The 17460-nt window shown below is 48.2% G+C and overlaps 1 protein-coding gene across 1 annotated transcript in view; it reads left to right on the top strand.

The window, feature by feature from the left end:
- Window positions 1-17460, top strand: part of GAA (alpha glucosidase) — a 467310-nt gene that overhangs the window by 88545 nt on the left and 361305 nt on the right. Inside the window, exons 4-6 of the mRNA XM_085617437.1 lie at window positions 6432-6597; window positions 6850-6946; window positions 9270-9389. Coding sequence (XP_085473563.1) covers window positions 6432-6597; window positions 6850-6946; window positions 9270-9389 — 383 coding nt within the window. The remainder of the gene's footprint in view (window positions 1-6431; window positions 6598-6849; window positions 6947-9269; window positions 9390-17460) is intronic.

Below are 17460 nucleotides of genomic sequence, written 5' to 3'. Positions count from 1 at the left end.
ATAAGTCAAAGCCCTAGTGAATATCAAAGAATGACTTACTACCGTGTACGGGTAACTGCACAATACCGAGTTCTCCGGTACGTGTATGGTTTGCTGGACACGATCTTTACATAAGAGCACATTGTAGAAGGTGTTGGATTTTACTACATTGGGGTCAGACACTTCGTGTAATTTCACAGAGGCGCACTTTCTGAGCTCTTTAAACCAATTAGGTTTCTTGAATCTTTTTCACTAAAACAAGCATGTCACTGGCTGCATGTGATGATCATAATCAAACGGAGGCACCCTTCTTAAACAAAGGCGCAGATAGCTCACATGGTTCAAATATGCACACAGTGATATGTATTACGGACAGACTGTTCCTGGGATAGCAATATGTAAGTCAATGTGAATGTACATTATTTTTTACTTTAACAGTTCCCCTGATGAAGGGTTTTTCAACCCGAAATACATTGGGAATAAACGGAATCATGGTACAAGCGCAGATGGAATAATGAAATTGTACAATGTGATGTAACATTGTTGTAGGCTCTGGAGAGCATAATTAAGCATGTGCATATGTTTAATTGGAATGTTATAATTGTTGAAAATGAAGATGAAACACACCTAGATAAAGCATTAAAGAAAGTGATGACTTTATTGTATTGAATTTTCTTAATTTTTTCGAACCATTTATGTTATAAGAAGGAACCTTAGCGATCCAAAGTAGTGCGCATTGTGTTGAGTGCACAGATTATGGACACCCTTAATGAATAGTCTTTATACGGACAATAGCGGGATCCGTCTCAAGGCAGCACACAAGTGATTACATTGCCTATATTGTTGAGCACACACAAAAAAAAACGAGTGCAGGCTAGTAACTTTTTTCTTATATCAATTACATAGACACAACATAAGTAAACCCTTCATGCCAATATATACTGACTGCACATTGTTTAACTAACTCTACACCCACAGTAGCTTCTGTTTATCGAAATGTTAGACCCACCAGAACTGACCTCTCAATCCCTAATTTGCATGTGGTATTTGTGTGATATTTGGGTCAAAGGAAAGCATAAAGTCAACTGGTGATAGGAGAGGTACCTGCTTTTTGGATTGTTACTGCATCATGATGTAGTGTTCTTTAAAAAGGTGTGTCTTCAACTCTTTCCTGATGTGCATCAGAGATGGCGCAGTCATTATGGACTCAGGGATGTTGTTCTACGTGTGGTTGTAGAAACTAGAAAGGTCTTCTACCTTATCCTTGTTTTTCTCTTTGTTGTGCTTCTTAGCCTCCAGTCAGATGGTAAAAGACACACAATTGATGGACGGAATGCAGAACAAATCAAAACATTCTCCCCCAGTCAAGAGATCTGGGTTAAATCTATCATTCTTTTGCTCACCATGCCACCCCAGTTTAGACCTGGCTATATGCAAATCTGGCTTGTTCCTCTGCCTCATGAGAACAGTCCAGCCCGAACTGCCAAGCCAGGTCCTCCCTGGACCGGAAACAAGCATCCTAGGACCGGTTTCGGGGTTTCATCCCTCTTCAGCCAGGATAGCTTGATTCCAGTGGCACCGTGAGCCCAGGACTCACGTCTGAGCATACCTGGCGCACTTAGGGCGAGAAAGCAAAAGACACACAATTGATGGACGGAATGCAGAACAAATCAAAACATTCACCCCAGTCAAGAGATCTGGGTTAAATCCATCATTCTCTTGCTCACCATGCCACCCCAGTTTAGACCTGGCTATATGCAAATCAGTCTTGACCCTGTGCCTAATGGGAACAGTCAAGCCCGAACTGCCAAGCCAGGTCCTCCCTAGACCGGAAACAAGCATCCTAGGACCGGTTTCGGGGTTTCACCCCTCTTCAGCCAGGATAGCTTGATTCCAGTGGCACAGTGAGCCCAGGACTCACGTCTGAGCATACCTGGCGCACTTAGGGCGAGAAAGCAAAAGACACACAATTGATGGACGGGATGCAGAACAAATCAAAACATTCACCCCCAGTCAAGAGATCTGGGTTAAATCCATCATTCTTTTGCTCACCATGCCACCCCAGTTTAGACCTGGCTATATGCAAATCAGTCTTGACCCTGTGCCTCATGGGAACAGTCCAGCCCGAACTGCCAAGCCAGGTCCTCCCTGGACCGGAAACAAGCATCCTAGGACCGGTTTCGGTCTGGACTGTTCCCATGAGGCACAGGGTCAAGACTGATTTCCATATGGCCAGGTCTAAACTGGGGTGGCATGGTGAGCAAAGGAATGATGGATTTAACCCAGATCTCTTGACTGGGAGAGAATGTTTTGATTTGTTCTGCATTCCATCCATCAATTGTGTGTCTTTTGCTTTCCAGTCAGATGGTGGCCTGATTACAGGTGTACCAAGAGACTCCAGAGATGATGAGCTCGTTCTCAAGATAAGTGGAATGCTGGTCAGGATGGGTTTGTAAATGATGCGAATGATTTTCAAGATGGTTCAGGTCAGCAATTGGAGCCAATGGAGTTCCGTCAGGAAGGGGTTGATGTGATCATATTTCTGCTGGTCCAGGATGGGACATACTGTGGCACATAGGATTCCTTTAAGGGATGCCATTCATGCCAGAGCATGAGAGCCTCAGTGGCATTTCTCAAGTTGCTTTCTGGAAGAAACATTTGCACGTTTTGTAGAAGAGAGTGCTGGTACCAAGCTTACTTTGTTTTTATTTCGCATTTCTTCACTGTGAGGTTGGTGTCTGAAGTAAATCTAAGTGACTTGGCATCCTGTGAAAGTAGGTGTTAGAAGCTGTCACGGTTCATGTCATTGAGCCATGTTTGCACTATTTCTTGCTTGTTGTTCTTGACAAATAATGGGAATCATGTTTTTGTTGGGTTGAGTTTCAGGTAAGCGCTGGACATCCAGGTCTAGATGAGGTGAATGCAGTCTTTGAGGCATTGGCTATCTGTAGCAGAGAAGAATTTTATAGGATATTTGCTAGAGCCATGATTAAATTCCATTGACATATCACTGATCCAGCTCTTAAACTGACCTTGGGTGGAGCAAGTACATTTATTAAATCACCCTCTGTCATGCAATCTCTCTTTTTCATAGAAGATGATGGTCTCCAAGCACACCTTCCAAAACCCGACTTTCAAATGACACCTTTCATTGGTGCTGCAAAGAAGTCAGTGCCAATATTGAGCACATGCTCTTCTTTTGCCCTAAACTGAATATCCTTTTAAAGAAATCAAATATCCTATACTATGCATTATTTTGTCACACTCCGCAACCTCAGTGAGAAATCTTTCTTTTATCCATGAAACCACTCCTGCCTTTAGACAGAGACAGAAACAAACTACTGGACTCACCAATAACAGTGGCACTCCAACAAATCACCATGAGACACCCTGAGACACAAACCTACATGCAGAGGTGGAATGCAGTTTGCCAAACCCACAGCATTGAGTACTAGCGGTTGGCAGCTGGCCCACTTAATGCATCCTTGAAACAACTATGGTCTCAATTATAAAACCTTTTAAGCATACATCCACCACACTGTACAACAAACCTATCCCCTATGAAGCGCCTCGAATTCTAGACCTTTGTCATCTATTTCACTTGTGACGGGCCCCTATGCGCTGAAATATTAACCAATTACAACATGATGTATTACATCCTTTTTTTTATTCCCCTTTTCAAACTATCCTGATGTGCTGATTTGTATTTCAAATCTGATCAATTCAAAATCAATATAATAACTTAACTCAAAGAATCTCCTTTCAGTACACTTTAACAACACTTTGCGCTGACCATCCCATTAGTGCTTATGGAATGTATGTTTCACATCAACCAGCCTCATTCCTCTGCGTGGGTTGCCGTGTCACCAGACTCCATCCTTTTTCGGCAACCAGTGGCATTTCTTAGCCAATGGCAATGTAGCTCGTGAAATAATATTTGCAATAGATTTATGATTAGGCATATCTGTCGCCATAAGCATAACTTTATCTTACTCTGTTGTCATCACCCTGTTCTATTTCCAACAATTTCTTTGATCCTGTACAGTGAGTGCAGCGCTACAATTTGGGTAGATTTGTGCTATACAAATACCACATACATACATTTCTAAACATCATCAAATGAAATAGGTGAGCAAGATAGTTCAAACTGTTCTTGAATCAGGGTTAGCCAATGACCAGACTCCACACAAGTGTATGAATGTGCCCATCCTCCAGATCTCTTCATGAGTGAGGAGGGCAGTTATGGGCATCCAAAGTGGATAGGTATGGAGACAGTGCAGACTTCTCGGTCATGTGTCGGGAAAGTGTGTCTAAAGCTACTCCATCCAGTAAATGTTTGTATGTGCTGTTTGACTTGTCCTCATTTCTTGCTATTTGTCCTGCAGTGATTTAGTAGATCCAGCAGGGTTAGTTCCTTGAACCATTCCCATGACATGGATCAGTTAGGTACCTGGGCCTTGCCCTGACCTTCCAGTAGTCAGGACAAGGCCCCGTTCCTCTCCGGGGAGTTCAGTTCCTTTACTCTTATAGCTTGAACCTCAATGCTTGCAGGTTTCCAAGCATGGCCCATGCCTGAGAGAGAGCAGTCCATCTTCAAAGGTTCTGCTCTTGGCATTGTATCAATGATGTGAGGATTCGCTTTAAAGTCAAGAAAATGCGCACGTTTCCAGGTCGAGGGGGACTAGTAACAACCTTCCTTTTTTGGCCATAGCAGGATGGCTGAGCCAACCAAACATCAGTTTTTTAAAAATCAAATCAAAACCTTTTTCTTCTCCCAATCATGGGCTTTTGTAGCAAAGAGTCCAAGGACAGACCAGTGCTTTTTTAGGTGTTTTGCTGATCCAAGCAAGACAACCCCATCTGAAGGCTATTATTGCAAAGCAACAGCCAGGAGCATAGGAAGAAGTGGAATGCCAGGTTGCACTCTAGCAGGGAGACTTTCAGTGAAGGAAAGGAATCATATGGCTCTCCCACTCATCAAGTAAGAGGGGTGTTCTAAGCACGACAGCGCAGGGGCTGAAATATCCACCGTAGATGAAGGATAGTCCGAAGAGAGACTACCACCCTCTGTATACAGCACTCAGTGTCACAAATGAACATGGCCATTATGTCACATTAAAACACACACAGACCATACTTGAGTGGTGTAGACTCATTCCTATACTCTTGCAGGGTTTTGGAGAGATTACCTGGGTGCTTCCTTTGATCCTTGGAGGCTGAATTTCATTCTGAGCTCCAGAATCTCTTAGTGACCCGACTTTTCCCACCCAACAAGCTGATTGTTCCTCTTGTGATAATCAGCAGAGTTTGATCATCAGAGTCAGCCCCCTGTGGAGGGGTAGAACCAGGTATATTTTAGTGAGGCGAGAGTGGGTGCTGTTGCGACTTGCCTCATGAATCCCTTCTAGGGATTCCATTCTCACTTCACTATGGGGACCCCGTATCTGTCCGCAGGACAGGCATTCTTTTCTGTGAATGGAAGACTCCTGGTTTAGTGGCGGAGTTTTGCTTTGTTGCCTGCCAGATACCAGGCTGAAAGGAAGGTTGGAGATAGAGGCTTCTAGATTACTCTTATCTCTTCTATCCCTAACAGGCTGAGTGAGTGGACAATCACTCCCATCCCTGTGACGCATGCGCATTGGACAATGATTATGTCTTGTAGTTGGATGGATGGGTGAGGCAAGCTAGGGAGGTTGTTGAACGTTATGTATAGGGTGTAACAGAGTGCAATGGAGGGTGCAGGGAGATTAATTAGGGGTTTTAGACTAGACAGTCTAGAGCTTGAAGCCTAGGGTGGAAGGGTGGTGTTGCATTCGTAGAAAGAAGCCTTCTTTGTGCGTTAAGGCACAGTATGGAGTACGTTTAATTGTAATTATAGGTTGCATATAAAGCTATAGTCAGTAGCACTAAACCCAGTCAGAAACTAGTGATGTTTCCAGCTCAGCCTTCAGTTCCTTTCCGAACCCTTCAACAGATAGCAGTGCAATCAGAGAAAAAGAACATTCTACACACAGACGACATTCCCTGCACCAGGACACTAAGTCCGGGTAGGAGGCAAGCAGGATACTACAAATGGGCTTTGAACACCGATTACCTGAATTAGAGGGTGTGCCTAGACGTAAATGCAAAAGAGTGAGACTTTACTCCTATGAAAGATCTCCTAGCTTCTGCAATCATGAAGACAATATTTTGCTATTTTGGAAATGCACGAATGCCCTGACTGCTTGCACATCTGTCAGCATCCGTTTTACAGAGTATTGAAACAGGAAGTGATTTCTTTCATATGCCTACAGCGACCTTAGTACCTGTTGCAAAGTTCATACAACATCTGCTTCTCTGAATCCTCCAGGCACCAGAGACTTCCCTTTCTATGGGCTGCTCAGCCACGGAGACTTGTGATGTCCTTCTCTTGAGGAAGGCTCTGTTATAACTTCTTTTTAATGCTCTTCCAGAGTAAACACCACCGTTGCACCACTGATCTACGCAGACCAGTTCCTGCAGATCTCCACACCGCTTCCCAGCAGGCACATCTACGGACTAGGAGAGCATCTGACCAGTCTAAACCTCGACCTCAACTGGACCAGATTTACTTTCTGGAACTGTGACCGGATACCGACAGTAAGAGAACCCGTGTTTGGGGGAAGGACTTTTTTCTTTTACTGGGAAGAGGTTGGGATCTTGACATGTCAAGATTACTTTGAATCAACTGTGTTTTAGGAAATGTATTTTGGGAAGGGGAGAATTCCTACCATGCAGGGCCCTAAGGGCCAGCAGAAGAGCGGTAGGGCAAAGACTCAACGTGTGGCTGTTGCAGGGTGGGCTGGAGAAGAAGGTTTTTTCTATCGTAACATCTGCATTCCCTCCTTCTAGGAAAACCAGAACCTCTACGGCGCCCATCCCTTCTACATGGTGATGGAGGAGGATGGCAGCTCCCATGGGGTCTTCTTGCTCAACAGCAACGGAATGGGTAAGTACCTTCTATGTCACAACAAAGCTCACCCTGTTGCACATCACTCACCTTCTCAGTAGTGGGGCCCAGTTCACATCTGTCTCTGTTGCACTTCTTACACCCCTCTACGTGTGTAGGTGTGAGCTACCCTGTGACCTGTCTCCATTTTTGTATGGGAGTATTTTTTACGTTGTAGCTCTCTAAAAACATTTGAGTCTCCCTTCTCAGAGTTTACTTTCTTGCTCCTCCTTTTGCATCTCTGTTACATTCAACCAGTATATTCATTCAGAAACACGCTATTAGAACGGTTTTAGGAATGAAAGCGCCTTTTCTTCTGGTTGTGCTCATTCCAAACTGTATGGTAAGTTGGAATGGGCTTCTCTGGGTGTAACCCATAGGTGTAAAAGTATAACTTTTAGCAGGACATGCATAGCCTTTCCTCCTTTAGATGCCAATTAAAATAAAAGTAAACGAGTTGGCCAGTAACTCCTTCTTCTGGAATGCTGATTTCACAGACTCTTCGGACTCCCTGTCAATAGAATAGGTACCGGAATATCTCTTGCACAAGGAAGAGTTACGTTTCAATGTTAGCTAGTGCGCATGTGCATTTGCAGCGTTTGTTGCCTTTCTGCACAGCACACTTGATCCTTTATGCCAGAGTATTTTAGCCCATGCTTGCCATGGGTTCTCTGACTTTCTCCAGCGTCTGTCTTTGCCTAAACCTTTGATAAGTGGATTGATAAATGCTAGCCCAAGTTTTCTGAAGCTTACCTAATCTGTATGTACCTGCGGTCCCTGAGCTTTTGTATCCCGTCCCCAAGGGGCCACTCTGTGGTGGTCTTTGGAGTGATTCTCCACGTCACCCCAATAGGCATGTCATAGCTGTGTCCTGGAGGAGCTAAACACTTGTTCACATGAAGGTTGACTAAGTTTGAAGTTGGAAGTGCATCGCGCTTTGAGGAAGTTTGACCCATGCAGAGTGACAGCTCACTCTTCGGTACAGATCAAATATACTTGGAGAACTAAGGACTAATACAGTATACCGATCGCAGAGTATCAAACTCTGTGCCGCCTTGATGTAGTGAGACCAAATCTTGGCCACTCATAACAAACTCCCCATCAGGGGCATTGAGCGAGTTAAGAGCTATTCGTTCACGGTCTTGGGCTCGCTAAAACTGGGCAGGGTGTTCTTCTTTTATCCCTTTGTGATGCATCTCGAGGACAGGAGTTCAGACAAGGTCTCTTGACCTCCATCTCCCTGGGTGGTGCCCGTCATAGTGAGGGATGGGCATGGGAGTTGTGCTGAGAAGCGTGCATGTTGGATTACAGGTGGGAAACATGCTTGAAGCCATCATGATGATGCAGTATCAAGGGTGGGTCTTTGGAACAGCCCAGTATTGATGCGGATTTATTCTAGCAAAGCTTGTTTGGTACTAGCCTTAAGCCATACAGCTTTGGCCCTAATAGCCGACGCCCTAAGCACTCCCTCTCAGTGAAATGAGGAGACTCCAGTGTTGATCATTTGCACCAGGCTGTAGCGCAGCCCCAGCCCTTCAGTCGCATGCACAAGCAGCATGACACTCGGCAGGATCAAACAGCAGATTCAATCCTGCAGGATCTTGCCATGGGGACATTAGAGGCCGAAACAACGGCCAGGATTTGACTATCTGGTTTTAGCTGTAATAGGATCTCTTCACGATTCCCCTGAAGACAGCTGGTGTCGACCTCGGCCCTTCTCATCTCTGTGGATCATGTGCTGGAACAAACTCAGCTTTCCTAGAATACTAATCAATAAAATGCAGTGAGTGCAGAATCAGTCTGTAGGATTGTGCTTATAATGTAGTCAACGAACCACACCCAACCAGCCGCTAGCTGTCAGTGAGAGAGGTTTAAGTTCATGACACAGCTGATGCCTTACAGCATGCATCAAAGACTCTTGGAGTCGCTTCAGTTGGGTGTTGTCCTGCAAACACCTCCAGATGTGAGGAAAGATTCGTGGGACTCGTGCCATGCTACAGACTCCATCTTGAAGAGAAGGAGAAATAAGCAGTCCAGGAAGCCACTGGTAACCACACTTTGAATGCAGACATTCACACTTACTGGCCACATCTCAGGCAACTAAGGGACCAGTGGGTCCAGTGAGCATTCGCCAGACCACTTGGTTATTGATTAGGCCCCTTACATGTGCACGTCTACTTTCAGCAAATGTATCCTGCCCGTAAGCATTTACAAACCCTCCAACTGGCCTGAACTCGCCCCTGTGTGCAGTGTGCGTGCCACAGCAATGACACAGGACCTTGTTCCCTTCCTGTGTGACCTCCCTCTAATTCTTCCACTACAGACGTGCTGCTGCAACCGGCCCCGGCGCTGACCTGGAGGACCACCGGCGGCATCCTGGACTTCTACGTCTTCCTGGGCCCTCACCCGAAGGCGGTGGTGCAGCAGTTCCTGGACGTGACTGGTGAGGCGTTCCCCTTTTTCACGCTGTCCAGTAGTGTGTGATGCTGCTCCTCATGTAGTGGTTGATGTCACTGTGTGCTATTATCCAGCCGTGTGTAGTTCTCTTTCGTGTCCTGCATTACAGTGCCGTGCTGTGTCGTGTATTGTTGTGTTGTTTCACTGTAATGTTACGCAGAGTGTCTGTCTGAGGGATAACTCAAGTGGTGCTGTCCTTACCGGGCTGATGCTTGCTTCTGGTCTAGAGAAGACCTACTACTGCACATGTGCTACACACACTCAACATATACACAGGATGTCAGTGCAAGATTCTGGGCATTCACAAATCACTGAATGTCACACAAGTAAGGGCCTATACGCCACACTCTCAGTGACCCAGATAGAAACGTCTGGTCCAAAAACATGGTAGCAAACGCAAGGAGATGATGGACGGCGCACTGAAACGTTTCAGACACTCACCCCCAGTCACAGATCTGGGTTGAATCGATCATCATTCTTTAGCTCACTTCGCCACCCCAGTTCAGAACCAGCCATATGCAAATCAGTCTTGGCCCTGTTTGTTATGGGAACAGTCCAACCTGAACTGCCAAGCCAGGAGTTTGTGCATGAGTGAGTCTGAGTACTGAAGCTATTCAGGAATTGGCATGGCACAAGATGGAGTATCGAGACAGCTTTCCCAGACAGTGAGAGTGCATTCCTGCTGGTGGAAAGTGAATATCAAGACACTGAAATGGAGACAATGATACCTTTAAAGATTCCTAGAAGACTTTTGCTAGCAAGGGACAGCTGATTAGTTCTTCAGGGCTGCTGCCATTTGGTTGATTGTAGGAGTCAGAGGTAGGATTGCAGTTTATGTTGTGCATGGTGAGGATGTTTTGAGGTCAGGCCTGCCCTTTTTCTATCCCAGATTACTGCTTCAGAGAGGCTAAGGACAGATAGGTGCCGACATTTCATAATTCACTGTGCCTGTTTTGTGTGTGCTCCAGTTTGGAGACAGTCCCAGTGATACTTGCTGTGAGAAGTATCATTCTACACAAAGGATGTGTCTGGAGAGCAGTCTGAGAAGGACACCCGAAAAGAGAACCACTCCAAACTGGTTCTGAAGTTTGAGACAATGTATTCACATCCACTGTCTACAAACAGTGTATAAAAGTGGGATTCATCACAAACTCACTTTGCTCCAGTTCCAAATCTGAAAAGGGAGAGCCCTACAGAGTACTCAAAAAACATGTGACCATTGGCGGGCGGCGCCTCCTTACCTGTGCTGTGGAGGACCGGTGGTGAGGTCTTCTGGGGCCTACGGTGCGGGGGCCTACCGCTTCTACTGCGGGGGCGTTTTGTGCTGTGCCCTGCAGCTGTGGAGTGACAGCTGTCTTTGTGGAGGAGGTGCTCGGTCCGCGTGTCGACGGTCGGCGAGGTGCTGATGGCCCTACTGTGTGCTAGGGACGGGCTTCGGTGGTGTCAAAGCGCTGTCCCCATCTCTCCAGATTCGTGGGCCCTGCTGGTCTGGTCGCTTTGTGGAGGGCCCGTTTTGCTGACATGTCATCCACCAAAAATAGGCGGGACAAGACCCTGAAAGACGCTATGCAAAGGTCCACGGGTCCATCCTCTTCTCAATCGACTCCACATTCGCAGCCGCCTGAGGATAGTGACCAGCCGGCCACTAAGGTGTTTATGCTTGACTTATTCTCCGCCAACAAGGAGGATATTCTGGAACTTCGCATCCAGCTCTCCTCTGACCTCCGTGAAGTGCGGCGCGACGTGGACACCCTTGGGGAGCACGTTGCTACTGTGGAAGAGCATGATTTGGGGCGTGAGGATGATTTGCATCAGCTCCAACAGGATGTCATCCGTCTCACGGAGCAAAACCTTGATCTGCAAGCCCACGTCGAGGACCTCGAAAACCGTTCTCGACGGAATAACATCAGAATCCGGGCGGTGCCATGGAAAGGAGAGGGGGACGATCTCCGTGACGATGTTCTTCAACTCTGTCGGCAGATTCTGTGGGAGGGAACAGAGCGGGAAATTCAGATGGACCGTGTGCACCGTGTTGGCTTGCCGAGGGGTGCGAAAGCTCCCCCACCAGACATACTGGTGTGCGTGCACGATTTCCAACTCAAGGAGCAAATCCTGCGGAAGGCCCGTGATCTCAATCCGGTGCAGTTTCGGGGCCACCAACCGACCCTCTTTCAGGACTTAGCTGCCTCTACCCTGGTGAAAAGCCCATCACTACTCATCTTCGTGAGAATAACATCCCATATTCGTGGGCTCACCCATACGACTTATCTTTAAATATCAGGGCAAACTCCTCCAGCTCCGTTCTTTGGCTACTGCTTATGAAGTCCTGGGGTTGGATCGGCCCTCTTCCCCGGCTGGGGTAGCAGGCGCTCCCTCGCTGAGTGTTCTTATCATCAACTACCCTTTGGGGGTTGGATATATATCGCCCTTAGTGCCGAGGTGTCATTTTTCATGGTGCCATGTTCCCCACATCGTTTGCTCTACGTGACAGACTGTTGCCCTTTCCCAGGGCTCTGGTGTCCTGTCTTTTGCATTGTCTTTTTCGTGTTTCTGGTGATTTTTGGGCCTGGGGGAGAGGGGTGGGGATGGGGGAACGGGGTTGTTTTAGGGAATGTGTTGGGGCTCCGCATCAGTTCTCTTATGGGTTTGGGAGATGTATGTCCACAAGTTGCTGCCCTTTGGCCCACCACATCGCTCTGGTGTTCTGCGCTTAGGCCCTGGCTTTTCCCCCTCTGACCTCTATGGGTAGGAGTCTAAAGGTGGTAAGTCTTAATGTTAGGGGCTTAAATAGTCCTGTTAAGCGCTCCGCTATCCTGTCCCTCCTGGAGGGAGTGGGGGGCGACGTGTGTTTGCTACAGGAGACTCATCTCCTCTCTAAAGACACTAAGCGGATGAGAGATCGGCGCTTTCCTCTACAGGTGTGGTCTTCCGGCACAGCTAAAAAACATGGGGTCGCAGTCCTTTTTAGCGCGCGCGTTCTTTGTAAAGTTCTCTCCCAGGTTGCTGAGATCAAGGGGAGACTCCTTGTGCTCCGTGTGCAATGGGGGGACACGTACTTCACTATAGGATCGTTGTACGCCCCGAATGAGCATCAGGAACCCTTCCTGAAAGCGGCCTTTTCTGAGGTTCTGGCTTCACCAGACACCCTGATCTTAGTGGGTGGGGACCTGAATGTGGAGATGTATGCGTGCATGGATAGGTCAGAGCAGTGGTCCCATCGTACAGGCGCCCTATCACAGGGGTAAAGGCAGTGGATGAGTGATGGCGGTCTGCATGATGTCAGGCGCGTACAGCATCCTACTGAGCGTGACTATACTTACTACTCTGCAGCGCATAAAACTTACGCCCACCTTGACCATTTCTTCGCCTCCACCTCCCTTTTGTCCTGCTTATCAGATGCGGTTATTACTCCCCGCTCACTCTCCGACCATGCCCTCATATCGGTGCAGCTCTCCTGCTGCGCGACCCCCATCTCCCGGTTGGCGTCTGCGCGATTCTTTGCTACACTCGTCGTAATCAGTAGTTACTCGTATACGGGACACGATCATTGCTTACCTGGCAGTTAATGGTCAAGAGAGTACGTCTTTAGCGGCAGTTTGGGAGGCCCTCAAGCTGGTAGTCCCGGGAGAGTTCATTGCACTGACGGATGCGTTTATGCGTCTGCGTAAGGCTAAGCGTGCGGAGCTGGAGCAGGAGGTGGGAGCCTTGGAGTCTATCCACAAACGAACAAGTGCGCCTAGGGTCTGGAGGGAGCTTGAAACGAAATGGCGCATGCTGAAACACTTAGACCTCGATAGGGCCGAGCATGCACTTTTGCTTAAAATGTTACCTCAGCGGGGATAAAGGGGGGCGTCTGTTGGCCCATAGGCTGCGTGCGAGTGCACAGTGGACAGCAATCCAATCCATTAGGGACTCCCATGCGGTGGAGCATACCACCGACGCCCTTATTGTGGATTCTTTCCGCCACTTTTATCAGCGCTTGTATACTATGGAGGAGACCGGGTCAGAGGGGAGGGAGGCTTACCTTGCATCCTGCGCCATTGTTTGCATCCTTGGCTGATGCGTTGGAGTCCGCCATCTGTATTGAGGAAGTCATATCGGCGATAGCCCGTCTCAAGATCGCCAAATCGCCTGGGCCGGATGGTTTTTCCGCTTTGTTTTTTAAAACCTTTTGCATTGAGCTGGCTCCGCTTTTAACGCGTCTTTTTAACTCTTTTCTGGATACTGGGGAGGTAACTCCCTCTATGTCGGAAGCCGCGATCACGGTCATACTTAAGCCTGGGAAGGATCCGAGGGACTGAGGCTCGTACCGGCCAATTTCCCTCTTAAATATAGACGCCAAGTTATTTGCGAGTATTCTGGCGGCGCGCCTCAGCCCTCTGATGGATGGCATCATAGACCCCGATCAATCAGGCTTTATTCCTACGCGCCAGGGTGGGGACAACACCAAACAAATTCTCCATCTCAGTGACCTGGTTCACCGATCTCGGGCTCAGGCTTGTCTACTTTCCATCGACGCCGAGAAGGCCTTTGATCGAGTAGACTGGGATTATATGTTTGCTGTTCTCTGCGCACTTTTGGTTTCGGCGAGCACTTTCTTTGCTGGGTGCACTGTCTCTACGGAGCCCCTAAGGCATCGGTGAGGGTGAATGGGTGTCGATCTTCCCTCTTCCCCATCTCCAGGGGGACAAGGCAGGGGTGCCCCCTGTCTCCACTATTATTCGCGCTCTATATGGAGCCCTTTGCCCAGCGAATACGCTCGAAACCGGATGTTGAGGGTATTAAGTTTGGCGCCGACATACATAAAATTAGTCTCTATGCGACGATGTTATTCTCTCCCTTACTCACCCACGCACCACCCTGCGGTATTTGGCGCGAGAGCTTCATGATTTTGGATTAGTAGCAGGGTTTAAAGTCAATTTTTCAAAATCACTGGTACTTAATCTTTCTATCCCTGAGGATGAGGTTAGTGACTTGCAGCGGGACTTTGCCTTCCAATGGGTGCATCCTGACATTTCATACCTGGGTATCCGGTTGACCCCTTCCATTGCTAAAACTGTCCTCCTCAATTACAAGCTGTTGGTGGGGCAAACTGCTAAGTCGTTATCCGATTGGTCTCGCCTTAATCTGGCCTGGTATGGGCGGCTCGCGGCAATAGGAATGACTGTGTTGGCCTGTGTCCTTTATTTGTTTCAGATGCTCCCGGCGCTGCCGGCGCCGGGTACTCTCCGGAGGTTGCAGGAGCTGCTTAATAAGTTGCTATGGCATAATAGGAGGCCGAGACTCGCCTTATCTCTTGTTACCTCGCCGAAGGCCACCGGGGGGCTGGGCTTTCCGCTTTTGAGTGCGTATTACCAAGCCTCTTGCCTCCGATATATCACGGAGTGGAATCGACCTTTGTCCAGCAAGTACTGGAATTTTATGGACCAGACGGTCGCTGGCTGTAATATATGGCAGGGGGCTCTGGCTTCCGCGGAAGCATGGGGCATGGGGCCTCTGCTCGTCACCAGTGACTTCCCCGACTCTCAAAGCTTGGGATCAGTTGGTGGGCTCAAGGGGTTGGACCACGTTCCCCTTCCCTGTGACCCCTATCGTGGACAACCCTGACTTTCCGCCGGGGTGTGCGTCCCCTGTTTTTCAGCGCTGGCGAGAGGAGGGATGTAAGAGAGTGGGCTCCCTCTTTGATTCGGACGGTGTAATCCCCTTCGCCCAACTGCGCATAGACTATTTTGACCTGCCGAAAGCTGACGCCTTCCATTACTCGCAGCTAGCACATTGGGTGACCCTACTCTCTAACTTCGCCTTGATGTCCCATCCCTTGACCACTTTTGAGCGCTGGTTGGTTTGTAAGAAGGATGACCGGAAACTCATATCGGAACTGTATGCAATGATATTGGCGCACCCTAAGCAGCAGCGGTCGAAGGCACAGGTTAGGTGGGAGACTGAGTTGGGACGTCCTCTAACGCGCAAGGAATGGGAGCATGTTTTCTATTGCGCCCATCACACAGCGTCTGACACAGCGGGAGCAGAATTTGCATATATGGTGGCGGCATACTGGTACTATCCAGCGCGCATTCAGTCTTGGGATCCTACTAAATCTGGCCTTTGCTGGCGGGGTGTGGTCACCCTGGCACCCTCGTTTGCTATGGCGTTACCCGAAACTGGTGTGGTATTGGGCAGCGATCCTGGATGATCTTGATGAGGCGTTTCAGATCAAGTTGCTGCGGGAGCCTGTGCACACACTATTGGGTCTCACTCACCCCAAGTCCTTTCCCTTGCGCACATTTCGGGGCAGACAACTTGCGTTGGTGTTGCTTGCGGCGCAACAGGTTTTGTTGGCGCAGTGGGGCTCTCTGGCTGCGCCAGACCCAAGGGACTGGCTCCGGAGGCTCTGGCACCTTCTTGCGATGGAGCGCCTATCGCTCAGATTTGATAGGAAGGGCTCGGAATACGCTAAGCTTTGGGGCCTTTCTTGCAACTTCTGTCAAAGGAGTTGAGGGAAGTCACGTGCCCCAAATATTTGCAAATTCTTCAACTTATTTCTTTGGTACCGGCAGGGGCCACTGGGGCAGTTTGACACATCTTTGATTAGGACTGTTGACCCCGGGGACTTCAGTGTGGAGGATAGAGACTGATGCGGAGAGGGTGGGATTTTGGGGGGGTTGAGGGTTGGGGGTTTGTTTATTTGTTTTGCTTTAGAATTCTTCTTATAAAAGTGATACATGAGCAATTGCCTTGCAGATCTGGACTACGCTAAATCATCTTCTTGCGGGGTCGCCCTCCGGGCTGTAGACCTGTGCGCTGTGTACTGACTATTCCGTTTCGCTCTGCCGGCCGATGGTTGTAGGCAGTTGAGCTGTGTACTTTGGATGCGTATCACAAAATAAAAATGATTGATTCTAAAAAACATGTGACCAGGGCTGGGATTTTCCTGACAGCCAGCCTCCCAGAGGTGAAGTCTGAACTTTCTTCTGGAGGAGCTGACAGTCTGCCTAGAAGCCTGTCTGCCTAATAGGAGAGGGAAGGGTCTGCAGGAGGACAGACTGTCCAGAAGCCCAGTATGTCCCCAGCACTGTGGGACACCCAGAGAAAAGGGTCTGCCTGAGAGTAAATCTGGGAGTGACCCATGCTACTGATGCATCGTCCCAAATGTGGCTGCAACTGCTGTGGTGTGGTGACTGTGTAGGTTCTATGTGCATCAGCATGATTGTGGCTATAGGTGGTCATCGCCCCAGTACTTGCTTCAATGCTAGATAAATAGCACAACTGGGGCTAAATCCATTGCCTTAGCCAGACGGGCCACAGCAACCAGGGTCACACATGCGTACATGAGGCCCGGCTCGTCCCTGCCAAAGCGCATCATTGAACTGAGGTTGGGTGGCCGCATGCAAAGAGACAAAGACCATTCTCCAGCCTCCTCAGTTGCTCCTAAGACTGCCTTCAATAGCCTCGGTCATTACAATTCGGACGCAATACATTTAGATTAAGTGGAGAACCTTTATTCATGCTTGTGGCGGGCACAACACCCACTAAAACTGAGTATCTGAACAGGTTTTAAATGATGCATAATTCTGGGAATGTAGAATGAAAAAGAGATGGCAGCTGAGACTGAACAGACACAAAAATATAACCAAATATGGTATTTTAACCAAAACAAGAACATCCTCTCCCTGAAGAAGGACTGCGAGGCTAACTGATCTGCACTGGATGAGCATGAGAGACTAGCTCTTTCCCCACTATGCCAGAACAAAATATGTGAAATGAGTGCGCATTCGACTGGTTTGGCACCAGAAAACTGCACCTGACCTTCATTCATGCTTTTGCCCAAAGTGCTGGGGTGAGGGAGAGGAGACAAGCTTATTAAGGTTCTCCCTGAAAGGATGAGCATGAGTGAACCAGTGGATGTAGTGCCTCAAGTCGTAATCAGGATCACTGCGCTGTATGCTAGGTTGAATTGTTTTGTATTTAGTATTACTGTGAGACTGAAAGGTGCTCTCTTTTTCTAAAAATACACGTACTGGGCTGGACATCAAAGTTATAGTGTCTATTGGTTAATT

This window comes from Triturus cristatus, chromosome 7 (genome assembly GCF_964204655.1).
Source record: "Triturus cristatus chromosome 7, aTriCri1.1, whole genome shotgun sequence".
In the NCBI taxonomy this organism is placed as follows: Eukaryota; Metazoa; Chordata; class Amphibia; order Caudata; family Salamandridae; genus Triturus; species Triturus cristatus.
This window is presented reverse-complemented; position numbering and strand designations above follow the sequence as displayed.